Source organism: Lampetra fluviatilis, chromosome 24 (genome assembly GCF_964198595.1).
Source record: "Lampetra fluviatilis chromosome 24, kcLamFluv1.1, whole genome shotgun sequence".
NCBI lineage: Eukaryota > Metazoa > Chordata > Hyperoartia > Petromyzontiformes > Petromyzontidae > Lampetra > Lampetra fluviatilis.
The window spans coordinates 2,147,217-2,164,887 of record NC_136298.1 but is presented as its reverse complement, the minus strand read 5'-3'; the positions used below and the strand labels follow the sequence as shown (position 1 = coordinate 2,164,887).

Sequence of the window (17,671 nt, the reverse complement as noted above, 5' to 3'; positions counted from 1 at the left end):
GTATGCAGGAGGTCGTGGGTTCGATCCCAATCCTGACATCTGTATATTTGGAGTTTGCATGTCTCTCTCCATGGTCGCGTAGATTTTTCTCCGGGTCCTCCGGTTTTTCCCTCCACATTTAGAAACATGCTTTTACAGTATTTGGCTGCTTTAAATTTCCATGAAAAGCCACTTTGTTGAGCTATCATTTGTGCCAGGCCACTTCTGAAAAGGATCTATTCAGCTCAGTCGGCCTTACCTGGTAAAAGAAAAAAAGTGTGGGTTTGCACTCAACCCTACCTGTGACCCTAAGCTCTTTTTACTGTTCCTAAGATGTTACCTACACATGTGGGGTCTGCCTCCCTGCTCCTCGTGCATCATTCACTCCTGCATTTATTGTCATTTAACTAGGTGACAGATTATACTCTTTAGCTACTTAAGGACATACATTTTCTTGGTAAAAAATAATGTCCTGATAAGTAAGTTAAATATTCATGTGGAATTGCACACAATGGCCTTTTCTTTCAAATAATGTCACCGAGTCTTTAATGTTCACTTCAAAGGAGTTGGCACACTTTGGTGCTTCCCAGCTGGGATCGTCTATCACTTCATCTCTCCGTGATAATGTCCGACGTTTTCCTCCACATGCTTCGTCAGTTCCCAAAGAGAGAGCTGGGAAGCACAACCACGTGAGCGTACGCAGTAATATCCCTTCTGCCTTGTCACATCTGCACGTTGAAGTGGTTCTTTGATTTTTTTTCTGATGGGCAAATTGGCCTTCTGTCTGAAAAATCTCTCTCGCAGCGCGGTGCGTTTCCACGCGCGCACAAATTTAGTCTCATTCCAGCGTCTGCACATCAACGGCGGAGCAACGCAATCACCTCACACATGGCTAATTCAGCCGGCATCGCCCAGCGAGCGGCGGATGGGGATGGAAACAGTCGTCGCCATCTGGCGCGTTGTTAATTCGCCATCCAAGTTGGTGGGGGCTGTTATGTAAAAAAGGATCCTCTGCCCTCTGTGTTTTTTTTTCTTTCCCAATCGAAGCATTTACTCTCGGTGATTCAGCGGTGACTTCATTAAGCCCTGTCCCGGCAGACAAAGAAATCCCCATGTTTATCTTTGTACAGGATGTTGGGATGCCGTCACAGCAGCCAGTGCCGATTAAGGCCGGCACGAAGTGAAGATACGGTGGGGCCAGCACCACGCACGTCCATCCGCCTTTTGTGTGTCGGCAGCGCTGGTGGTCACACGAGCTTTGCGAATATCTCGTTGAACTGCCATTGGGAAGGCCCAGACTGGCTTCAGATGCCTGTTTGCCCACTGCAGTTGTACATTGTGGCCATTATCTGAACCTGTATTGCTGGGGCCACGTAACGCATTGTGCTGTTGCGATGCTGCTCCTCCAACTCGTTTAATGCACACATGGCGGACGCAGCGATGGATGGCCGTTGCTTTAAATGTTTTTAAACAAACAAAATCGTTTTTTGTGACTCCCGCAAGACCTACTCATGTGGAAACGTATGACGGTTGAGTATTCTCGCACCCTGACGTGTCCATTCTGGTGACCGCTTGCTATGGGTTGATTGTGTTTGTACTCTGTCACGAGATGAGAACGGAAAGTCTGTTATGAATCAGATTGATTTCCGGATAAAACACTCAATGGTATTCTGTGTTTGCGCAATGGTCGAAAACCATTTATCCTGGAGTGGTTGTTGCCCTAACCACTCTACCGTATATTTGGGGGTTGTACACACATATAACAGTCATTTATACAAAAATACTTTACACTGTTGGCTTAACATTGGATTAACCAGTCATTTACATTCTCTCTGGGAATTATCAGGAGCTGAAATGTTCCTCTAAGGGAGTATTTACAAATGAATGATCAGCGTGTCTCATTTCACTGGCGAATGCATTAGTGAAGTGAAAGCACATTCTCTCACCGTTGAGAAGTGACGTGCTCGACTGTGCCAAGAGAAACGGTCCCAGGCTGGCTGGCGAGACTGCCGTGCCACACTATGCACACATGAGGTCGGCTGTAGGACGTTGGAAGAGGCTCTTGGAAAATCCTCGTCTGCGATTCTTTATGCTCTTTGTGGAGTTGAAATGCAACATTTTTTAAATTATCATACTTGTTTACAGAATAATAATGACATGAATGTATCTCTCTATTAAATGTTTACCGTATACGCACAAGTCATCCTTTCTGCATGTTCGTAATTTTGCAAATGAGACTCTATCCTAGTTTCAAATTAGACTGTCCTGGCCTCAAATGAGACTATCCTGGTCTCTTGAGTTTTCACCAGGTTAAACAAAAAAACCCTTGAAACATTGACGATTTTCTATCCTGTGAAAATGAACTGCTCATTAATTGCGTAATTTGTTAGGGACACGTTTATGTAAAGTCTGTTCTGCATTCTAGGGAGGGGGTTGTCCCTGCAATGTTATTATTGTGATTTATACAGTATCTATATACAACCACATCTCAAGATGCTGTACAGAAACAGGAAGATCTTGAGCCTGGAGTTAAATGAGGAGAAGGAGTCGACAGCACGAACGGCTGGGGAAAGATTCCTACAACTCGGGGCAGCAGGGGAGAATGAGCGACCTCCCACTGAGCGGATGATGACTGTGGACTTTGTTTGAAAGTCTGCCCATACTGGACATCTGTGAAAAAGAGCTTCCTCCAGACTTAGATAAAGATTCTGATTCTTGAGAGAGGAGAGGTCGGAGAGTGCGCGGAGGGGAGTTGAGTAAGATGAGAGCAGAGTAGTAGATGATGTCATGTTTTGACATGCACTTCCATGAAAGCATCGTGCTGTCTCACCATTTTTGATCACTCATTCATTTAGTCATGTACTCGGTGTACCACGTCTTTCGTCATCATCATGGTCATCATCATGGTCATCATCATGGTCATCATCATGGTCATCATCCTCATGCTATTTTGCAATGCACCCTGCACTCAAGCATAACCCTTAACACAAGCCATATTAGCATCTTGTGATTGAAAAGCCAAGTTAACAGGATGTGGTTTAAGTAATTGTCACCAGTGTGTTTATGAATATTTGTCGAGTTGATTGAGAAGTTGATACAGCCAATGATGACAATTTTAATTCTCAACATATTGATGGTGAGATGTTAACTCCCTCGCCTGGTATGCAGGAGGTTGTGGGTTCGATCCCGACTCTGACGCCTGCTGTATATTTGGAGCTTGCGTTGTCTCTCCCCGTGGTCGCTTGGAAATTTCTTTGGGGCCTCTGGTTTTTCCCTCCACATTTAGAAACATGCGTTCAGAATATAAACCACTTCGTTAAGCTATCATTTGCGTCCAGGTTGCTTCTTAAAAAGAGCTATTTAACTCAGTGGGCCTTACCTGGTAAAATACATTTTTTTGTTTTGTTGTTAGTGTTATATTACAAATCAAAAGGTGTGCTTCCCAGCAAAATATTCAAATTAATGTATTTTTTAAAATAAATAATTACATGTAACATCTTCACAGTCTTGCAGTATTATTAAATCTGTAATATTAATGTTATTTCAAACTAAAGAGTATTGTTAACTTTTCAAAATGTGTCTTCATTAAGTACCTATATTTCTGGTGGCAGGGTTCTGACACGTTCTCTCTTTTTCACTCCAATACTAATGCTGTTCCTTCGACCCTGGCACCTGCAATTCACCTTGCAATTTCTCAACGTCTATCTCGCAAAACAAACGTGTTGTCTCAATGGGTTCTCAATTGCTTTGCATAAAGGATGCCCACAGACCTACTTGCTTACATTACCTCCCTTACCCACCAACCCACCTATCCACAACCCACCTACCCAAAACCCACTCACAAATCATTTCACAGTTTCATACCTTCCTGCAGATCATCCCGGTACACACAATTCCTTTGCTTACATCAAAACATATCCGCAAGAATATGTTTCGTGGTCGTGGTGCGTTTCGGTCATACGAACCGGTGACTCAAAACCCATGTGCGTGTTTCTCTGCTCTGTGTTTTCAGTTGCCGCACGAGCAACAGGAAGAGCCTGATTGTGACCAACACGTCACCCACCCTTCCGAGGCCTCACTCCCCACTGCCGGGTGGACACACTGGTAAGAGCGGCAAATGCACGCGTGTTGGCATGCGCGGATCGCTGTCTGGATCAAGGCGCCAAAGAGTCTGTGATTAACGTGGGAGGAGGCACAGCGGTTTGTTATTCATTATCAGTTGAAGTCTGCCCGCAAGAACTGGCAGTAGATTTCTGTAAATGAATTATCGTTGAAGTTGCTTTTCTAAATATACTAGCGACTTGAACAAACCAACAACAATGAGCTCTCATCTCATGAATGTGTCTTATAATGTACAATAATTTACTGCCATTTGTCAGTCTACTTCTGGATAAATGCCTCCCTATGCATTTCGGTCTTGGGGGTTGTTTGACCATGCATCGCCACACTGGTCAGTGCTCGGGTGTCCAGGAGCGGTTCAGATATTACTCAACCACTGGTAATAGCCATTGCCGGAAGTCAAACTCCGCTGCACCCCAAGTTTAAAGAACCGCCAAACCAATTCCACTGAATCATAACCAAACTATGATGGTGATGCACACATTCTATTCGAGTCACTTGGAAAGCATGGTTGATGAATCACCTACCATCTCGGCAATAAGATTCTAACTGTAGGGGAAGGTGTAGCGAGTAGGTATGTAATAATATATTTGTGTGGAGCTTGGCAGTTGTGTTTCTCTAAAAAACTGCTTTTTACATTGTCTTTTTTTGTAAACATAAAACAGAGAAAAATGCCCCGACGTTCAAAACAGGACCATCAAATACTCTGGCTGACTTAGCCTCAGCCGACAACACACATTATACGTGGTGAAGTCCATCCCATGGCCAGTCATGCCATGGAGTTCACATGCAAGGAACGTGTCAATGGCCGCCTAAGGAAGCCAGGCATTACACGAGTACTCAAGCCAGTGTTGTTAACACTATTTCATTTTCACACAGTTTCACTATTGACTGTGTCATTATCATCAGAAAGTCAAACCAAGCCACGTTTTGAAGAGGAACAATGTGCGTGGTCCTGACACAATCTGATCATTGCTTCATTTGTTTTTTACTTCCATGGAACCTCTCATGTTATAATATAAGTCACTTGTTTTTTTTCTTCACCCAACTGCCTTTTTGGCTGAGCTGCTGACTAAACGAGACCCCACCAGCAACAAAAACTATTTCCCACATTGTAAACATTTCTGGTGCGATTAAATCGCTGCAGCTTTATCGTAACGCCAAGTGAGCCCACAAACTTGTTGAGCTGGCACAGCCATTCATGGAACAAAACAAGGATGGAAAATCATGTCTATGCATGGCTTCTGTAGCGCTTTTCAATTTGCATGTGTCTTCAGAATTATATTTTTAGAGAGCATGAAGCAATAATCAGAATCTATATTGACACTGGAGGAGTCCAATGAGCTATTTTTTCACAGATGTCCAGTAGTATAGGATAGATCTTGACTTAAAGCTTTCGTGACTGCAGGAATTCATACTCTTTGGGCCTTTCAGTAAAGTCACGTAGATAGAAAAATAAAAAATCTCGACGTTTCGATCGCAACACAAGCAATCGTCCTCAGGTAAAAAAAAATCTAACTAGAGAACTGCTGAAGCAGGGTGTTATATAGGCCTGAGATGGGTGCAGCCCAAGGGTAAGTGGGCGGGGTTAGAGAAGGAAGATCGAGGGCACCCAAAGCTGTTGGGCTGGCTGTTGTGTCGTGAGAGATTAGCATGTCAATGGAGCCACCGCCACATCGAGGAATGCAACTCGGAGAGTCGGAAATAACTGCTAACATCGGCAGGTAGGATGGAAACATCACAGCCAGTTATGACTTATGACTTGAACAGTTTAAGTCATAACTGGCTGTGAGGTGACCGACCTTAAGCCTTCGGTTGTGGTGCAAACGCTGCCGCACAAGCCAACAAGGGAGAGACTTATCTGCAGGAAATTCAACACTTTTCACAATGCAGGGAATTTACACTGAATGTTCTATAAACAAGGTTTTTCCTATATTATGGGATCTTTTTTATGCCAGTATCAAAGTATGCAAAAGGTTTCTATTTGGTGTTTGAACATCTTAACATCTTTTTTTATTGCCAGAAAGGCTACAACCTAGTCTTATATTTCATACTAAGGTTTTTCTTACTGTCAGTCATTGTTTTTTACCAGCAATGACTTGTGCGCATGTAGAATGTGCCTCTGTACATGCATATTTATTTATTTTATAGTTTTAAGTTCATATTGATGTATTAGAAAATCCAATGTTAGAGAAAAAATCTTCCCCTCCCTCCCAAAAAATATGAGCAAAAGCAGACATCATGAAATTGGGTGGATTGATTGTCGTGCTTTGTCGTTGCTTTTCTAATAGCTAATCTCACCAACAGCGAGTGCAGACCCGAAGCTGAATCAACGTGCATTACTTTGATAATATCAATTCAATTTGCCGAGCCTTATCTTACCAGATGGCAGCCAAATGCGATTCGTTATGTTGTACGTATCTATCCAACAGTGTCAATCTCTCCTCAAGCCTGGCTGTAATTTTAACTTTTTAACAGAAAGCAAATCATCAGCCATTTTAACATCGGTGATATCAACATAATGTAACAATGCTTTGCTGGCAATTAATAATTATTGTTATGGTTTTCTACCCAGGGAAATCCTTACTGAGTCTCAAGACTCTTTTTTTAGGAGGGTCTTGCCAAGTTTTCCCAGTAGGGGAGATGTTGCTACTGTTGTGTTTAATCCAAATTGAGTAATTCGGAGGTAATTTTTAGCATTGAGATGTTTGGCCAACATCAGTTACATTGTGGTTTTCTGTAGCTCTGGGAGGAAAGAGGAGAACCCTGAGAGAACACACACCAAACAGGGGGAGAACATAGATATTCCAGACACAAAGGCACCTGAGTAAGAATCGAACCCAGGTCCTTCTCTCTGCGGGGCATGAGTGTTACCACTGCGCCACCACCCTGCCGCCCGGTAGCAATCGACTGATGGGTTTTCATGCTGCACCGCACGTTGTTCAGGATGATGTCCGACAGTTCGCTACAAGTGCTGGGGGGAGCTCCTTCTGGACTCCTGCAGTCACGAAAGCTTCAAATCAATATAAGGACTTATTTCAGCAGCCTGTTTCTCTCTCCCAGCTGAAGACGATTGCTTGTGTGGCGATCGAAACGCCGTGACTTTACCAAAAGAACCAAAGAGTAAGGAACTAAATATTTCCTGAACTGAAGATGGAGTTTTACAGCACAGTTACAAAAACCCAGACTTTAGCATTACATTTTTCAAAAAATAATACAATTTAGGATGACTTCCAGTAATGATATTTGAAATGGTGTTTGAAATTAGTTAAAGATTGTCGCTTTATACAATTCTTAGTGTTACATTATAGCCGGAACTGTAATGCATTATACTATTGCGTGGCTATTTTTCCTAGTGTTGTCAGTATTCTTTAATCCATTGCACAAGCTTTGTTGGTTACGATTCCTTCAGTATTTTCTTTCAAAGCACATCGTGGTCTCAATGCACAGTTCTTTATTTTAATGAATGTCTAGCCACCTACCAAGCCCGGCGAGTTGTCTCGCCGTAATTGTGCCACATCAATTTCTGACCGAATATTCTAAACGTTTCGGATCGAGGAGATGGAACGTGATGTTGCATATGACTTCAGTAGAGTGCGTAAACGCCATAGTAGAGTAAATCCCCCTCACACCCGTGCAATGAAAAAAAATTATACAGTTCAGAACGTGTTACATAATGAGATGCCCAAAGTGGGTGGCAATTTCTTGCCCCTGGTGCCAGTAAGTTGGCACTTTTCATATAAAAATGTTGATCGCTGTAAAATTTCGATTTAAAGCTTTCGTGACTGCAGGGATTCATCTTCTTGGTTCTTTCGGTAAAGTCAGGTAGAAGGGAAGTAATAAAATAATAAAAATAAAACATAATAAAATAATTCTCACGACGTTTCGGCCACAACGCAAGCAGCCGTCCTCAGGTGAAGAACATGTCTGTCGATAAGACAGAGTCTAAATTACACGTCTTAGGCTTGGAGTGTCTATTTAAGCTGTGAGGGAGGAGGAAGAGAGCCTTGACAAAATAATTTGCATTTGAAGAGGAATTTAGCATATTTATGGGAAATGCAGGAATGCGAATAGTGCTAATTGTGAAATGCGTGGGAGTTGGGGGGGGGGTTTTCAAAGTAATATTATGCCCATGCATTATGCAGGATTAGCAGCATCAAAGGGAGGGGGCAGGGGCAGGGGCAGCACCAACAAAGGGAAGGAATGTGAATAGTATGCAGCTGCAGCAACCAAACAACCACGTAAAAAACTAAAGTATAAACTTCATAGTATCATCAGTATACTAAATATACTCTCCAATAAGCTGAGCTACTAACAGTAAGTAATACATTACAATTCTATGTCGCAAAAAATATAATATGCTTCCAGCTAAACTTTTTTCCCTTACATCAAACAGGTCTGCCCCGTACTATATGCTGCCATAGACAAACCCAACATTAAATTATATACTGTATTACTATACACCAAGATTCGGATCTTAACTGATTATGTTCACGTTTACGGTGACTCTCAGACCGCGTTCCACTCACTGGCATTGTATTCTCCGCAGGGAATGGATTCTTTGCTCTGCTACTCTCCCATTCTCATATTTCGTTGCTGCCTCTTAGTATCTTTCACACGACGGTCAATGGTACAGTGTATAATAACAAATAGTATAACATTTATATGCTTAATACAATGTACAAAGTAATATATAGTATCATAATTGTATAGTGAATATTTAGCAGTGTGATATACATTAGGGTGGGTAGAATAATACATAGTGTAATATAACAATGTATAAGGTATAGGGTGGTGTATAGTAATACAGTATATAATTTAATGTTGGGTTTGTCTATGGCAGCATATAGTACGGGGTAGACCTGTTTGATGTAAGGGAAAAAGTTTAGCTGGAAGCATATTATATTTTTTGCGACATAGAATTGTAATGTATTACTTACTGTTAGTAGCTCAGCTTATTGGAGAGTATATTTAGTATACTGATGATACTATGAAGTTTATACTTTAGTTTTTTACGTGGTTCTTTGGTTGCTGCAGCTGCATACTATTCACATTCCTTCCCTTTGTTGGTGCTGCCCCTGCCCCCTCCCTTTGATGCTGCTAATCCTGCATAATGCATGGGCATAATATGACTTTGAAAACCCCCCGCCCACCTCCCACGCATTTCACAATTAGCACTATTAGAATTCCTGCATTTCCCATAAATATGCTAAATTCCTCTTCAAATGCAAATTCTTTTGTCAAGGCTCTCTTCCTCCTCCCTCACAGCTTAAATAGACACTCCAAGCCTAAGACGTGTCATTTAGACTCTGTCTTATCGACAGACATGTTCTTCACCTGAGGACGGCTGCTTGCGTTGTGGCCGAAACGTCGTGAGAATTATTTTATTATGTTTTATTTTTATTATTTTATTCCCTTCTACGTGACTTTACCGAAAGAACCAAGAAGACGCTGTAAAATTAACAAAAATGAGGTCATTTAGGCTGAAATCCATTTGGGCTTCGACATTAGTGGAATACTTTTTATCAGCAGAAGGTGATTGCCAAGGCCAGAGAACCAGAGAGCCATTGTTAGTTTACTGAGCACAGCTTGCAGAGTTATCAGGTTAATGCCTCCTCTACTTCTCCAAACTGAATCTCCAAAGGCCCCCAGAACACTGAGCAACCACTGCATCTGGCAGTGTATCTGCGGCAGGCACTTTAAAGAAGACGCAACTCAAAACACCCATATCCCTAAACCTACACTTTAGGTTTTTGCGGCCGCGCTGTTACAGCTCTCCGGTGTGTTTTCGGGTCGTGCCGTGCATTGCGCATTGTGATGTCCGATGTTTCGCTCCACGTCCTGGAAGCTTCTTCAGTTCAGTTCCCAAAGAAGCTCCCAGTACGTGGAGCAAAACTTTGGACTTTCTTGGTGAACAACACACAGCACAATCTGAAAACACATCGGAGCGCTAAATAGCCCATGTCTTAAAATATTTATCTTGCATTTCATTCGTGACTGTTTGTGGATTTCCAACTTCGGAGTCACTTCACTTGCCTCTTATCCAAACTAGGGCTACTAAACCTTCAATCTTAATTTTGGAGCTTTCGTGACTGCAGGAATTATTCTTTGGTTCTTTCGGTAAAGTCACGTATAAAGATAAAATAATAAATTAAATAATTGCATACTATGACGTTTCGATTGCAACACAAGCAATCGTCATCAGGTATAAAAGAAATAGCAACAAAAATCTAACCAGAAAACTATAGACAGACATATAAGCAGACAGACATCATAAAGATACACAGAGAGAGAACACGTATCAGCACAAAGAGAGAGGTCGTCTCTGTGACGGGGCCTTAAATATAGAGAGGGGGCGGGGGCGGAGAGAGGGAAGGGGCAGAGAAAAAATTAGCATGTCAATGAGTGGACAACAACGTGGTACGGTACGCAAGCTTGAAAATTAGGAGAAAGACACACTAAAATTAAATAACCGTCTCACGTGCCCTGCTCTAGAGAAGTTAATTGCGTAGCAGACAAACCAATATCTTTGTAGTTGTCAGAGACGGTAAATATCGTGGCTTAAGTTAAAACCAACTTTAATATGATGGGTGTTTTTGCGCATCAACTTGTGACACTTAAGAACTTAGTTTCGTCACAGTTGGTTTGCTCAGCTTCAGATCCCTGATACAGGCTCAGTGCTGTGACACGGCATTAGCCCTCTGAGCCTCCCAGCCACCCTCAAGAGTTGATCTTCTCAACGTATTTGCCAAAGCAAGTGGAACCGCAACACAATTTTAATCAGTTTAACACGTAGGCTTTCGCGACCAATATTATTCATAATAAAGGTTTTTGGGTTGGATCGCGTTCTTTATAAATGTGTCGCAACCCTCCACCACCCGAATGATGACGTCACCCTGCTGGTGCTGCTGCTCTATTTAAGACCGGGAGCAAGAGGAGAAGCCTCACCATTCTGGCAAATCGCCCGATGAAGCTTGATGTAATTACCAGCGAAACGTCCTACTCACATTTTAAATGATGTTGATTCACTCTTCAACATACCGGTGGGCTAAAGTAGTGAACTATTTGTCCTTTGTAAACGTGACACATTTTTTTACTCTTTGGCCGTGTCGGGTGGTGGAGGGTTACGACACATTTATAAATAACGCGATATAACCCAAACACCTTTATTATGAACAATTTTATCGTTTGCTTGCCGACGAAGCATTTGTCTTGCTAATTTACAACGTAGGCTCTCTCTCGAACGTGTGCCACGTTGTTTCTACTTCACACCCAAGTGTGCACACCAGTGTGCTGAAGTAGTAACTGAGTGGTAGTTTCTGTTCACGTGACAAACCCTGCTCATTAGCTGGTGTCGGGTGGAGGTGGGTTTACGACACATTTACACAAACCACACAACTATATCATGAAATGGCTAAAAAACTATAGCACATTGCCCCCCGCCATAATTTATCTTCCAACTGGAAGTAACTTAATATTTTAGAGGATTGATTTGGTCCTGTAAACAGTAACCCCGGGGTGATAAAATAGCCCATGAAATGTAGACTAGGAGAAGGTTGGGTTAATCTTTTACCGATGCGTATCTGTCTGCCTGCCATGACGGCAGCTGCGGGCACATCGCGGGGGAAGTTTAGGAGTGTGAGCGTGTGGCACGGGGGGGGGTCGCGGCTCTTGACGCCCTGCGTGCACAGATGGTGTCTCTGAAAATGTGATAGCGCCCTCTGTGCAAAGACCTGTGATGGACAGCCTCTGAAGGGGCTTAGTTGAGGTGCTCGTGGTTATTGAAGTTATTGGCTCTGAAATTATATAGGTTTGAGGGCTGGATAAAGCTGTTGCTGACTATGCTTGGGGCAGAGGGGGGATGAGTGACTGGCCTCATAAATACATAATTGCTGTGGTGTGGCCTTTGAGTAACATCACGGCCTCTGTCTGAGCCAAGCTGTCAATCATAGAGTACATTGAGTGTCAGTGACTGATGTACTATAAGCACAGAATATGTTTATTCATATATTGTTTCGTACACAACCCATCGGCCCCACGGCCTTTTGGAAGCATATAATTTCAGCAGCATTGATTCAATACACGCAAAGCTGGACCGGTTTCAACGTGTACAGTGTTTCATCAGCAGAGTCAGGCTCGCTTGATTCAATGCTGGTGAACTGCCAAATGTTATCACAAGGATCCTGTCCCTTTAACAAAATAATTATTCATCTCATTGTGGGGAATTTAAGCAACAAACGAGATAAGCAGCCAATATGCAAACATTTCACCACAACGCCACGGATCATTAGGTTGTGCTATGTGTACTGTACTGAAGTAGATGGCGGGCGTCAAACTGGCAGGCTTTTTCATGCCCACCAGCTTCAGAATCACCCCGCACCGATACACCGAGACTCAACAGATTTCTTTTCAACTTGAATGTAGTTAGCTCAAAATGTTAACAATGTGAAACTAATCTCACATTGGCATTTGTGCACAAATGGTTATCTTATGCATCGCCTACTTTTCCACACTTTGAAGAAAAGTTAATTTGTACCAGGGCATCGGTACGTAATGCTTCCGCCGCCCCCCCTCCCCCCAGGATGTAATGAAATAAAAAGAGTCCGCCCTTTGTCAAAATGCCAGAGCCTAATCGCGTTCTTCACGTTTACCCGTCTCCAACGTGAATTAGTTCCAGAGCGCTCGGTTTATTGCCGAGCGGCGATCGTTTGTCTTCAGAGGCGTTGGGTTCGCAGCTCCATGACACGGCTCCGCTGCTTGACTGGTGACCTCGTGCGGCTCCGTTTTTACAAGCAGGGGGTGGGCGAACCTTTTCCTCGCTCAGGGCTGAAGGGGAATTTCAAAAACTTGTGGTTTAGCCAACGCATGAACACACGCCTTGGCGTTATCCAATTAAGGAGGCCCCTTGGAGTGACAGAATGACTGAGTATTGCTGAGATTAAAAACGCGGCGTTGCCATGTCCAAACTTTACCCCTCTATTATCTGGTTAGTGCAGCTAATGTGCATCCAGTGATGGATTATTATCGTTTGCGGGCTGTTTTCGGGATGGCAGGCCTCGTGCGGCCATGTGGCCATATGAAATGAACTAGTGGGCCGTGTGTGACTCGAAGGCCCTCGGTTCCCCACCCCTTTGTTTTATGGATAACAGTGGTTTGTGACATGCGTATCCCGTGGTGTCCGATATGAGTTTGAAAGAAAATGGAATCGGCGTCAGGCACTCCATCGTATTAGCCGTCTCAATGTTCTGTTGAACATAAGCGAAGTGACGTCACAGTGACATCACTAGAGGACCATTATGACGCACTTGACCATAACTTCAATGTCCTTTCCTTCTTCTCGTTAAGGAGACTCTTGTTGGACAGCCTGTGAGACAAGGCCTCTATCTGCTGTGCCTAACTCTAAATCTTTGCTTGGGTTGTATCTTCCGAAAAACATCTGGAATTGAGCACAAAATCAATTGGCCATTTTCTGGCTGTGGATAATCAGTGAGGCAAAATGGCCTTACCGTTTCTGTCTTATTAGCTGCAGGAGGATTTATACCACAGCGTACCATGTTCAACCTTTCTACTACAGTTTATCATCATCACTGTACTTCCCCCGCATCCCTGATTTTTGTCCTTCCCCCGCACCTCTGATTAACACGGTTGGCTACGTACGGTGCGACAGACGTCCACGATACATTTACTGGTGCGGTGTGTACTGTAATATTTAGACAAATTCGTCAATAACACTGCCATAACACGTAACAAAATATATGTAATAGGTGACGATTTGGGCAATTACCCTTCTTCAAAACACATTGAAGGACCATTGCCTGAAACGTCTCCTATTATACATTTGTATCCTTTCATGTGAGTTTGTCATTGTTTGTGTTTATGCACCACTGCCAATGCAGTATCCAAAACATGGTGATCGGAGCCACCCTAGGATGGCAGCTGCCAACAGTTATTTTGGTGGGAGTATTTTATCTGTAGATCTCTCGATCACAAATATGTATGATAGAAAGTTCACAGGTTGCTTTTTTATGAGAAAAGATCATGGAAACGATACCATAGTAATACGTTTGATAGCGAATAATGTTGTCGGAAAAGAAAATGTACGCTGTGCAATGCACCCACTAAACGTGGGAACGTTGGCCCAGCGGTTCCAACCGCATTGCAACGTTGGCTCAACGTCGCATCTTTACTCGGCATGTACGGAATACAAAAATAAAGTGTCTCTATAAAACGGATGTCATTCACCTTAAGGATTCTGCCCATGTGGATACTGCCCATGGTGGACACTGGTACTATCTACCACCCCAAATGGTACCGACGGACCGCCTTAGCTCAGGGGCTAACTGACACGCAATAATGCATGTAATGCTTACATGCGTGTGTTTTATCCTCTGTGTGTGTGTGTGTGGGAGCGGGAGTGAAACAACTTCGCGTGTTGTACTACGAACCCAGTGACCCGAGTTCGATTTCTGCTCACGGCCAACGCCAGTGACGATTGTCTTTACAGGTCCTGGACCTCCCCTAGGTCGAATTAGCCTCAAATAAGCACCTGGTGCGGTATGTAAACATCGCCACTGGGGTAGAAAAAGGCGGCCGGGCGTGGTGCTGACCTCCCCCCCCCCCCCCCTCGCGTGCCGTGCGGCCCTTTCTCGGACCTCGCTAGCAGCACTTGCCCCAAACGTCTGTTAAGGCTATATGGGGTATCTTTGTGTCTGTGTGTGTGCAGGAGGGAGTCCTCTGGACAGCCCACGCAGCTTCTCACCAAGCGCTCCGGCTCACTTCTCCTTTGCCACAGCTCGCAGGTGAGTTGCTCCACGTGGCGGTTGTCTTTAAATTATATTTCCTTCTCTGTCACAAAAAAGCAGAGCATGGATCATATATATAAGCGGGAGTCCCAAACTAAAGGAATGACGATCAGATGCCCTGCAGAAACGAAACGTGTATCATCACAACCAATTGCCAAGTTGAAGGCATTTCCATTCACATCCCTGCAATATGACATTACGGAACTATTTGCCAAGTCAATTCAGTTGGCTTATTTCTCCACACAAAGGGGCGGAAATACCTTTTACAATCCCTACTGTTCCCTCATGTGAGTGGAAATAGAAAATTACATTATTTTTATAGCTGGAATATTCTAAATAAAGTGATGCACTTTAGTATGTTTTTGCCATCGTTGGTTGGGACTACCAGCTCGATATTAAAAATGTGTCAATTCTGCACAGATAATCTAAACACCAAATATTTTAGTGTCTGTGAGTATGGCCTCCCCTGGGGTGGCTGTGTAACTTACGAGACAATGCATTCACTCTGTTAAACAATGTGTCAGTCAGTGGGTTGGATCCTGCTGTGTTCACCTTCTCATTTCTAGGTGGTGTTAATATTGACCATTAACCAAAACACAGTGAATATTTATATAACCACGTGGTAGAAACAAACTGATGTTGTGATTCATCATGGTCAATACTGGTGTCTTATCCGAAATGCCAAATTAAAAACATGGGCTTACATTTAACTTTTTCTGGTTCGAATTAAAATGTGTCTTCAACATCAATATCACTTCTAGCAAGTGATGTCTTAAAAGATATAACTAAATCGGCTCTCTCCTGGTTCGTTGAGGAACAGTGATAGTCTGACAGTTCGATGAACGAAAAACACACAAACATGCAGGGAACACGGACATATAAAGATACAGGCGGGTGTACGGTATAAAATTGTCGGAATCAAAAGCGTAAATTGAGATAGGTAATTCGAGTAAATGCACCACTCACCATTGCTGCGGCCACACTTGAATCTACGTACGGGTCGCTGTTGGGGTGCACGAATGCGGCTGCTGAGCTTGGCGTGGACAAGTTCACCAGAGGAGTTAACGAGGACCTCACTCTGTGGAGCGAGGAGCCTTTTGCGGTGTCCACTTTTTTCCCTTTCTGCCTTCTGAGGGGACGTGTCTGTGAGACGCCTTGCTGTGTAGCGCTACACATAATAAATCGGATCAGAAGGGAAAAAAACACGATGTGGGTTTTTTTATTTATGCTAGAGTTTATGACAAGCATCGTGCAGTGCAGCTCTATAAACACCACTCTCAAAGGCAAATGTGGCCATTGCTTTTTTAACTTTGCACATCAACTGACAGAGTTATCTGAATGCATTTTCTCCTCCGTAGCAGTTAATTCCATTTTCTTGGTTTACATAATAAAACGAGCTTGTTACGCTACACGAGGCTATTAGTGTCAATTTGATGTAGCACACATGCTCTTCACCTTGTTTAGTGAATCATTGCATTTCACCGCATTTGGAGAATCACGGCATGCGCAGCAGCAGCAGCTTGAGTTTCATGCCGCATGTTGGCAAACGCGGTCGCCGCAGCATTGGAACCCATTCCGTGAGACGACGCAAATCTGAAATGCCTCTCTCTGTGTGTGTCCCTATTTTTTTCTTTTTTTTTTATTATCCTTGCTCTTATTCCTTTCTCTGCCCACCGCTTCTCGCGCTTGCAAATCAACCCATGGTCAACCTCGGCACAGCCATGTGCACAGGACAGACAGGTAAACCGGCCGAAAGTGTCTGATTCCGCTTCCTGCCATCCGCATGCCCACCCGTCGCACCCCCCTGCGCACTTTGTTGCATTGGCCACCTTTCAAGCGACCACCACGTGTGGCTGAACAACAGCTGTTGCTTTCCCAGCGTGTTTGCACAATTCTCCTCTTGAGACAGACAAGATGCGGTGATTTAGTTTCTGGAATGTTGAGAAACTTCAAGTTAACGATATTATGTAAGCAGAATCCTATACTATTTCTCCACATGATTAAAAATTTGTTTCAGTCCATCGCCCGATTGGCTTTCCATACCAGTATAATCCAGCAGTGTGTGTATAAGACTGCAAGTTATAGTCGAGTTTAACATTGCTGCATCATTCAGACGGATGCCTATTCAACACAAAACTTGATAGACCATGTAATTTCAATATATTAAGAGTAACTTAGAGCCCCTTGTCAATCCACTGCCTGGATTGATAGGCCACCTCCACCCCCAATGCTGTGTTGGTCATGGGGGCGCTGCAGTGACGAAATGTTATCTAAGTCGCCTGGTAAGCAGGATGTCATGTGTTTGATCCCATCCTTGACAATGCCTGTATATTTGGAGTTTGCGTGTTCTCTCTCCCCGTGGTCGCGTGGATTTTCCATCCACATTTAGAAACGTGTTAAAATTATTTGACTGCTACTATAAATAACCATATATGATATAAGCCACTTTGATGAGCTGTCATATGTGCCAAGGTCACTTCTTAGAAAGAGCATACAGCTTAGTGGGCTTTAACTGATAAATAAAAATAAATAATTAATTGGTTACCTTACATCACCTTGCTGGTCAGTGCAGCTTGGTAAAACAGCAGGTGAAGTACAGGATGGGTTCAGATAGCACCCGCCACTTGTGCTGACCGTGGCCAGGAATTTAACGCGGATAGCCGGATTCATATTGCATTATGTGTGTTGAACTTCTATTGCACCGCACATAGCCAACCGTGCTAATCATTGTTCCCCATTGTAACTACAATGGCTGTCCTTAAAAGTATTTA

General features: G+C 43.4%; 1 protein-coding gene across 1 annotated transcript in view; it reads left to right on the top strand.

Annotated features, from left to right (window-relative positions):
- Positions 1–17,671, top strand: part of LOC144941077 (microtubule-associated serine/threonine-protein kinase 2-like) — a 288,270-nt gene that overhangs the window by 213,487 nt on the left and 57,112 nt on the right. Inside the window, exons 5-7 of the mRNA XM_078867518.1 lie at positions 3,992–4,083; positions 14,822–14,897; positions 16,620–16,640. Coding sequence (XP_078723644.1) covers positions 3,992–4,083; positions 14,822–14,897; positions 16,620–16,640 — 189 coding nt within the window. The remainder of the gene's footprint in view (positions 1–3,991; positions 4,084–14,821; positions 14,898–16,619; positions 16,641–17,671) is intronic.